Source organism: Bos grunniens, chromosome 10 (genome assembly GCF_055505025.1).
Source record: "Bos grunniens cultivar Pamir isolate PY7600 chromosome 10, Bosgru_T2T1.0, whole genome shotgun sequence".
Lineage (NCBI taxonomy): Eukaryota > Metazoa > Chordata > Mammalia > Artiodactyla > Bovidae > Bos > Bos grunniens.
In genome coordinates this window covers 89,820,078-89,829,520 of record NC_141174.1, presented here as the reverse complement: position 1 = coordinate 89,829,520, position 9,443 = coordinate 89,820,078, and the positions used below count along the sequence as shown (strand labels likewise).

The window sequence follows — 9,443 nt, the reverse complement described above, 5'->3', positions numbered from 1 at the left end:
CACATTTCGAGTAGTCAAAAAGCCCCATGTGGGCAGTGGCTACCGTTATGGACAGCGCAGAATGGAATATTTCCATAATCTACGTGTAAAGTTCTATGGGATAGCGTTGGAAATCTTTGGCCTTTAAGGCTACTCTCCTCTCTTAGAACACTCTTCCGATCTCTTCCTCGCTTTCCCACGGCTTCCCTTATAACCATCATCATACTTATTATGTCTATAATTCCTTGCGGCTTTTTTTTTTTTTTTTTTTTAATAGACTGAGGGTTTCAAGACGTCAGGTACTGTGACTTACTCCTGAAGCTTCGGTGTTTTATCTTTGCAGCTCAGGCACATAGCAGACGCTCAACAAATGTTGAATTAATGAGTGACAAATGGGAGGAACCTTCCAGATACACCAATCCCAAGTCCTTTCTCTATGCTAATCGGTTCTTCATGAGTCTCCAGCGTTTTTCAGTTTTTACGCTTATTTTTTAACCGTCCTCCAGCTGGTAAGAGGAACGACAACACACCAGCCAACTCCCGAGGCGTTCGCAGCGAGCGGCGGCGCCACTCGCTCCTGTGGCCCGCCCCCTCCCGCCTCCGCCCCGCCTCCGCCCCGCCCCCACCCGGCTGGCCGCGAGGCGGGAGCCGGCGCCGCGGCCCCTCGCTCACCACTGCGCAGGCGCGGCCCGCGAGCGTGGGTCGTCTGGAGGCTGCGGACTGCCGGCACTTCGGAGCTCGGGGGTTTGCGGCCTTCGTCTGACCAGTTCCAGCCGCGCACTACCTGAGACAGCGAGGCGCAGCGAGCCGCTCTGGGCAGTGTGGTTATGGAGAATCAGGTGCTGACGCCTCACGTCTATTGGGCTCAGCGGCACCACGAGCTGTATCTGCGCGTGGAGCTGAGTGATGTGCAGGTAAAGGCCGGGCGGCGGGACGTGCGCCGGGTCTCGGCTCTGGGGACCCGCTGGGACCCCCGTCCCCTTTTTCCGGAGAGCCAGCAGCGCGTCAACGGGATCCAGGACACGGTGCGCTCTGGGCTGCCAGGCCAGAGCACGGGCTGCCCCTCATCAAGGCAGACCCCGGGCGCGACCCCCTGAAGGCTCAGGTTCCTTGGGTGCTGCGTGAGCCCCGCGCAACAGAGGCTGCCCCAGCAGTCTCTTTGTTCGCAGTTTGCGGCCTGGTGGAGCCCGAGCCTGGCCCTGGAGGCCTGGCTGTCTGGATTCGGGTTTGCCGAGGCCCCTCGAGGCGTGGGATGAGCTCTTTGGGTCGGAGATACAGTGTGACAGTGGCTTGCCGGGCCGTGGCTGGACGTCCAGCGCTGGTCTTAGAGGTCCCGCGGTCCCCTCGGGCCTTCAAGAGGCCCGCCGCTGCCTCGGGCGGGGGGAGGGGGGCACACCCACCTCCTAGCCATTCAGTGATGGAAATCATTCTTGTTCATTTTAAAGTCCAGAAGACCCCGAAGGAGTGATTTCCCCCCTCTTCTGAAGACTGTGGGCTCACGTTTGCTGAGTTGCATGCAGAACTTCAAAATTATCTTAACTCACATTGAGCATTTATGCTTGATCTCATTGACTTGCATGTGAACAAGCTGAGGCTTCTTAATTGGTGGCCATCTCAGGACCTATGTACCCCCCTGTCTCTGTGAAAACCATCCAGGATTCCCATCGTTGAGGAGCTGAAGTTTGTAGTCTGGAATGTTCTTTCTATAGTCATTCTTACTGCCTACTCTCCTTGACATCTATGGCACTTTATAACCTCCTTCACTCCGGCTTAACTCTCTCTGCCTCTGAGTCAGGCGTTTATATTCAGTCTGTCAGCGCATCTGGCATATTGTCTTGCAAGGTGTAGGTGATCTTTGATTGTACACTTGAGTTTGTTGAATTCAGTCTTTGCTTCTGGAATATAAACCTGTTTTCCTATTGAAAGATAGTACTGGCCAGAATGCTTTAGGCTGTGACACTGCACGCTGTGTCGTTTAATATGTTAAACCAGGCTGAATTGTACTTTTACCTCAGAGGATGAATAAATGTTTTGTACAGTGTTCCTCTACTCTGCTTCAGGGTGTTTTAATAAAAAAGGAAAAAAGCAAAATCTTTGTAGATGGGCATCAAAGTCTCTTTCTAGAGAGAATTCTAACAGTAATCAATAAGAAAAGTATGGACGTTGTGTCGTGGCAATATCTCTTAGATATTGTTAAACATTTTGTAGACCAGTTAAACTCAGAGACCCTCTCTAGTTGTAATAAGGATGTGATATCCTGGCGTACTTCTGAAACACAAACAGAAAAGCTGTTTTTAGGGGAGGTAGGGTGGTGGTGGTGGGGGAAAAAAATGTAAATTTGTTGGGCAAATGAAAGCATCACACTTAAATTTTTCCTGAAAGTTATAAACCTTTTAGTTAAGAAACATGAACATATGTGTTAATTGTATTTGGTGTATTTTCAAATATGAACGTATGCATTTGGAATATCTTATAGTTAAAGAAATGTAAAGGTGGAGGAAAAAAATGGGATTTTCTTTTGGAAAGAGAAATCCTTTTTTATTTTTAGGGAAAAAAATAAATATTTTGTCCCCAGTTGAGTTTTTTTTTACCTAGATTTCTCGACTGTAATTCTGAGGCATCCATTGGTGCTACCATTAGTTTTAAAGTAACATGTCAGTATCATTCATAAAAGAAATCCCCTACCATGTGTGAAATACTACAGATTTACAAAGATGAGTCAGACAGACTCAGCTTTCCAAGGGTATTCTATGTAGGAGGAAGGATATTATATACAAACAAAAAATTCTGTGCATGAGTATGTTTATTTATAGATTTGGGGTTGAGTATTAAACCAGGTCCCTGGTGTTAAAGGAATTTGTTACCTCTCTTTTATTAATTATCTGGTGGCGTTTATTAATTCTTTTATTGCTTCGCTGGTGGCTCAGACAGTAAAGCGTCTGTCTGCAATGCAGGAAATCCGGGTTCGATCCCTGGGTTGGGAAGATCCCCTGGAGAAGGAAATGGCAGCCCACTCCAGTACTCTTGCCTGGAAAATCCTCATGGGTGAAGGAGCCTGGTAGGCTACGGTCCATGGGGTTGCAAAGAGTTGGACCTGAGTGACTTCACTTTCACTTTACAGAAATAAGATGAAGTATTCTTGTCAGACTGAAACTGGGAGAACTTTCTGGAAAGAGGACGGCATAGACTTTCAGATCATCTGATTTGTTGTAGGAGTCAATGCCCTATAACCAGAGACTGCCAGGAACACACCTCTAGTTAAACAAGTTGTGTTTATTGCTCATAACAGCAAGGGAGAGCATACCCTGTGGGGCTAGCTCATTAGAACGTTAGAGCTGATTATAGAATTTGGACTTTGGAGACTGGGGGATAGACTAAGGAAGCAAGGATTCACTTTAGATTAGATGCTGTGAGAAAACAGGACCAATGCTATGGTTGAGCATCTGAATAAATCATATATAGGGAAGAGAGATTAGAACAAGAATAAAACTAATTGGTAGAGGAGTGGCAGTCACATATTTTGGCGTAGGGGCAGGGTAACATGTTTTGTGAGTGGCAGTGTGGCCATGTTTTTGTCTGTGCTTGCACAGAATTATGAAATGGCTTTATCTCATTTTATCAAGGTATTCTGTTCTTGTGTAATAGCAGAGTAACGTGTCCTAGCTGTGAATGCCAGGCCAGCTTTTGAATGTCAGGGGCTGCTCCTTTTTAAAAACTTCCCAATTAATTGCTCCACGCATGGCCTGTGGAACTGGTGATTCTGGCTTGGGATGAAGCGTTCCGTTTATTTGCTTAATGAAGACCATTTGTGGAGTACCTGCATTAAGCTGGGTTCTGGGTTTTCGGACAGTTCTCTATCGCCCCCTGCTTTCTGTAGCTTATGTGTAAGTGAGTGTCAGTATTGCCAGTTTGAGGGCATCAGACATGCTCCCTTCCCGAGATACAGAGAGCTGTCAGGGTTTCATATCTCTCCTCCGTCTTTGGAGCTGTAGAGCTAGAGCCTGATGAGAAACCACCACTGAGGTGAGAAGAAAAAGGCTTCGTCAGCAGCTGTTTTCTGTGTTTGAGGTGAGCAGTAGCAAAGACACCAGTGAAAGTCCATTGGGGCTAAGGCATGGTTGCTTTCAGAATAAAGTTGGTTTACAGGATAAGCATGAAGGACAGATTTGTGCCAACAACCATAGTTGTTAAAGCATTTGTTCATTTTTCGAGGTTTTTGTTCATTTCAGTTGTATGAGGGCTGTGTGTTTAGCTTTGTTTGGGAGCTGTTGGAAAGATGCTGTTCTTGACCTTACCTAATAGAGTCTGGTGGAAAGAGTTGGTTCCTTACTCTTCCACTTAATATCTGGTGTCCGTGGATTATTAACTTAACCTTTATGAGCCTCAGTCTCTACATACAAATAAATGTGAATAACACCTAATTCACGGGATTGTTTTGAGGCTTGCCTTGGATAATAGATTTGAAAGTGCTTTGTGAATTCTGGTGTGCTACTCAGGTGTAAAACATTATTATTGTGATACTAAACCTTAGATGAGAAACACAAAGAGCAATAGAACAGAATAGACTTACCCATGTGTGAAAACTTATTGAACCGCAGTGGTGGCTTTACAAATTAATGGAGGAAAGGGTGAACCATTCAGGAGATTGTGTTGGGACAATTGGTAATCCAAGTGGCAAAAAGATAAAATAAGATCTTGTCTTATGCCATACACAAAAGTCAATGCCTCCATTTCTGAGTCCTTCAGAAAAGACTCAGCTGGGTGTTGTGGCTTGGGATCTCTCATGTGGTTGTTTGGATGTCATTTGTGGTTGACAGGTTGAAGAGTCTGAAGTAGACTCTTCAAGGATGTGCCGCTCACCTTATTGGCAAGTTATCCATGAGTTAATCCTCCACAGAGGATACGTGGGCTACTTGAGTGTTCTCATGCCCCGGTGTCTTGAGTTTTCCCAGAGCGAGCTCAGAAGGAAGCTGCAGTGCCCTTTATGACCTAGCGTGAGAAGTCACATGGTTCATTTCCACTGTGTTCTATCGGTTACACAGATTCCTGATGTCATTTGGAAGGCGATTACACAAGAGTATAAATACCAGGGGCAGAAGATCATGGGGGGGCATCTTGCAGGTGGCAACCACGGCACTTATACTTGCATTTCCAGAAAAGAGAAAGAGAGAACATTCTCCAGTTCATTTGGTGATGCAGTTATAAGAAAGGGAAATTATAGGCCAATCTCATTTATAGACATAGATGTTAATTTTTTTTTTTATCACTTCCGTGTCTCTTCCTTCCCAGTTTTGAGCTTGTTTCTGGCATTTTTTTTTTTAATTGAAATATCTTCCTTAATTACCAACACCTTTGGAGAAGCTGAACCTGACGTGCCCATGTACTGCTGGGTAGGAGTTGATGGTGGTTCAGTTGCTAAGTTGTGTCTGACTCTTGCGACTCCATGGACTGTAGCCCACCAGGTTCCTCTGTCGATGGGGTTCTCCAAGCAAGAATACTGGAGTAGGTTGCCATTTCTTTCTCCAGGGGATCTTCCTGACCCAAGGATTGAACCCTGGTCTCCTGCTCTGCAGGCAGTTTCTTTACTGACTGAGCTACCAGGGAAAGAGTTAGCATCTAAAATCTGACTCAGAATGCTTAATAAACTGCAGGCCTTGGGCTGTGTCTAGAGCTTAAACCTTGGCTGCTCACATCTTGTGTCTGAGGAGAATAAACTGAGCCCCCCGCAGACTCCTTTTTCCTTCCAGGTGAATTAGGATATGGGGAACACAGAGTAAGCAAAGAAGTGACCTAAATAGGAAATGTACCACTGAGACATCCCAGAACGCAGGCTTTCATGATGATACTCACACTAAAACCCTGCTTCCCTTATAGAGGAACCATGCCCCTGAACGTATAACTTTTTTTGGTGAAGTTCCTTAATTCCCTCTCCCTGGCACAGAGATCATCTGGCTTATTAGCCCCTGTGGGTGAGCTTCTCAGCCTCAAGTCTATACTCTCACTGGGGAGGTTCTTGGCTTAAAAGCTCCCTCACCCAGCCTTCATGCTCCCCCTTTTCCTAACACTTGGCTATGAGTGAAGCATTTAGGCTCCCATTGTTAGAATAAACATACCCTTCACCTTCTCTCTGTCTTGTTTGTTTTCTTTGATGCAAGATGGAAAACAGAGCAGAGCCTACAGAAGAAGAGTAAATGAACTAGTTATGGCACTGGAAATATGCTGCTGCTTGCTTGTTAGTTTTGATCTGGGAGTTAGGATGCAAACTGTTTCTCATCCCCTGAAAAAAAAAAAAAAAGAGTTAAGTTGCTAAAAGGCACATAGCAACTTCTGGGAATAAATGAACAATTTAGAGAATTTCCATCTCTTCTAGTCTTGGTTTGGATAGAGGTTAAGAGAGCGTGGAGCCTAAGACTCAGGGGCTGCACGCTTTCATTTTCATCCAACTGCCTGTAATCTACAGCCCTTCACTTAACATACAGGAATTAATTTGTTTTTCATGATGCGGTATGGGTGTCCCTCCTGGTAAGGCTGTCCCTAACCGTTCTGTTCTTGTTGTACTCACTCTCTTCTTAAACTCCCGTAACACTTAACTGTTTTTTTCTACTCTTTTGGTCTTGAGCATATGTTACTTGATACTATATTGTTTCTTCTCACAGGATATGACTCATCTGTCCTACCAGATTCCCTGCCTCCACAGCTCAGGGACTGAGTCTTAGAGATCCGTGTATTCCCCCATGGCACCTCACACGGCACCATCTACCACTGACCATGAGCAGAATGGACTGATTCAGTATATGATTGCTCTTCGCGGCAGAGCAGTTTAGGGTCCTTCTTGCGGGAGCCTGCAATCTGCCATGTGTACAGATAGATACAGAGAAACCCTCCACAGAGATGGGAGTAAATGACCAAATATATTCTCTGGAGGAAGCACAGGGCAGGAAGGTCGAGTCCCCAGGGTGGAACAATGTAGGGAGGGAAGTAAGCCACTGGTTTTAATTTGATTTTTCTCTTCATTAAAATGTCCTTCTTGCTTTCTTGGTCTTTTTCCACAGAATCCTGCCATCAGCATCACTGAAAATGTGCTACATTTCAAAGGTCAGTATCTGGGCAAAAGGTTCCTAGGCCTCTACACAGTTAAAGAGACATTGTGATGGTTGCTTTTTATCTTTATCTGTTTATTTTACTCACTCTCTATTGATGTTTACCTTTCTCATACTCGTGGGGTAAATTATATTATTTTGAGGTATGATCAGAGAGCTCAGTAATTTAACATCCCACTTTCCGCTGGGAAAGGCAGGAGATATCCTGCAAAATGGTATCCTAGGTTAGAAATCAGGAGATTTAGCTTAAAATTCTGCTACTACTTTGGACAACTTATTGATTTCTGTGGGCCTATAGGGTGTTGGGTTATAATCTGTGTTTCTTAAACTTGAAGATCCAAGGACACCTGAACGTATATCTACAGGATCCTCTAGGGCCACAGACCCTAGGTTGAAAAGCATGTTAAGAGTTAAGTATGGTCACTGTAAGTGATATTTGACTCCATTACACTTGTGAACGCAGTGGCAAACAGCCGCTGAACTCGTACAAGTAAGTATTACTTGATTATAAGGTAGCTATCTAGATGACTCAAAATATGCTTCTTTTTAAAAATATTAGAACAAAACCCAACAATAGAAATTTTCTTAACAAGACTTTGTGGCTCCCTGATGTTATACTTACAGACCAATTTAATAAACACTGTACTTTAGATGATATCTGAAGCCTTTCCAGCTCTGAGAGTCTTTAATTCTGTGAATTCACCTCCATCTCCTTCTTAGTTCATCAGCAGATTTTCTGCTGAGCCTGAGAGGGTAGGTCGGGATTCACTGATACCCAGTGGAGTGGGATTCTCCCTGCTGTCTTTCTATTCTGGTTCCTTGGAATGTCATTAGTAAGTGACTGGGGTTATGGGAGATTGAAGAGTTTCTGCCTTATATGAGACTCCATCTACCTTAATATACTTATGTGAAAGCACAGCCTGGCTTTTGAATCTACTTTGCCAAGTGAGAGCCATGGTGGTAATGGCTCAGACTTTGGAGGGAGCTCAGCATTTGGAAGGAAATTAAAATGATAAACGTGTATGTTGCCATGTGGAGCTTTCTAGACTGTCCTACCCTAAGGAATTTGTGGTCTTAGAGAATAGCTACCTATAACACATAATAGGCAAGTCCTTCCACACATGGTCAGATGAGGAAAGATAATCCCAAGAGTTAGAGGGCAGGGACATCCCGTAGTCACTGGCTTTTAGGCATGGCAACTGCTGCCTTTGGGGGAAAATGCCATGTCAGGGCACAGGAATGGCATGATGGTCAACCTGAGGTCTTTCTTCCTAGTTCCATTTGTCCTCTTGGGAATGAGCTGAAAAAATGTTATTTCTCTTTTTTATTCCATTTGGCATGTGCTAAAGGAGCAGTCACCTGCTCCATTGTCTACCCCTGGTTGTGTGTGCAAGTTGCTCCAGTCGTGTCCAACTCTTTGTGACCCCATGGACTGTGGCTCCCTAGGCTCCTCTGTCCATGGGACTTCCCAGGCAAGAATACTGGAGTGGGTTACCACGCCCTCCTCCAGGGATCTTCCTGACCCAGAGATCAAACCCATGTCTTATGTTTCCTGCACTGGCCGGCAGGTTCTTTATCACTGGTGTCACCTGGAAAGTCTCCCATCTCTGGTTGGAAGATGTTAAATTTAGAATTTTTTTTGAGACGGTACATTAGAGAGTCCATGTACCCTGCAGCTTTGCTTAACTGCAGTCAAGAGAATACGCCTACTTGACTTTTCTCTGCTGTGGATTCAGAGCCAAAGTAAATGTGAACGTTAAATTTATATAGAGTGTTATCTTTGGCTTTGCTTTCTGTATTCTTTTTGCTTATCTGTTATTTATACCGGCCATCATTGAGGCCTCATTAGAAGATTAAATGTTCTGGAACTGATCACCAAAAAGTCATAAGGAGATAAACTTTTGTCGAGGATTTAGCTTTCATCTAGCTGTTGAGTAGCTCTGCTCACAAGCCCCCACTCACTTGGCAGGACCCATTAATATTTTCATACTTCTGAAAGAACTGCACCAAGCTAACATTTGAATGGCATTGCTCTGCTCAAATTCACAGCAACCCACATTTCTTTATAGCTCAGGGGCATGGTGCCAAAGGAGACAATGTTTATGAATTTCACCTGGAGTTCTTAGACCTTGTGAAGCCAGAGGTATGTTCTTTCCTTCCTTCCCTTTCTATTTTAAGAAATAAATACTTATAGTTTTGTGAAATGGGGGGCAAGCCTTATGGGGAAGAAGAAGATAAACCTAAGCAGAATATACTTTTGTTTGGAACAGAGCCCAGGTGTTAGCCACAGAGTAAGAGGAAAATTGGAGAACCTGAGTTGAATCTGGGCTTTGTCATTATTAGTGGTGTGAAGAAGTCTCCTCA

The 9,443-nt window shown here is 44.6% G+C and overlaps 1 protein-coding gene across 5 annotated transcripts in view; it reads left to right on the top strand.

Moving 5' to 3' along the window:
* Positions 1 to 652: 652 nt before the first annotated feature.
* HACD3 (3-hydroxyacyl-CoA dehydratase 3) overlaps positions 653 to 9,443 on the top strand; it is a 29,965-nt gene continuing 21,174 nt past the window's right edge. For 3 of the 5 annotated variants that reach the window (XM_086322997.1, XM_086322996.1, XM_086323000.1), the window contains exons 1-3: positions 653 to 893; positions 7,032 to 7,074; positions 9,149 to 9,222. In XM_086322997.1, coding sequence (XP_086179123.1) covers positions 807 to 893; positions 7,032 to 7,074; positions 9,149 to 9,222 — 204 coding nt within the window. In that variant the 5' untranslated portion in view covers positions 653 to 806. Of the gene's footprint in view, positions 894 to 3,953; positions 4,048 to 7,031; positions 7,075 to 9,148; positions 9,223 to 9,443 lie in introns of those variants that run through there. The other 2 variants (XM_086322998.1, XM_086322999.1) reach the window with 2 other exon arrangements.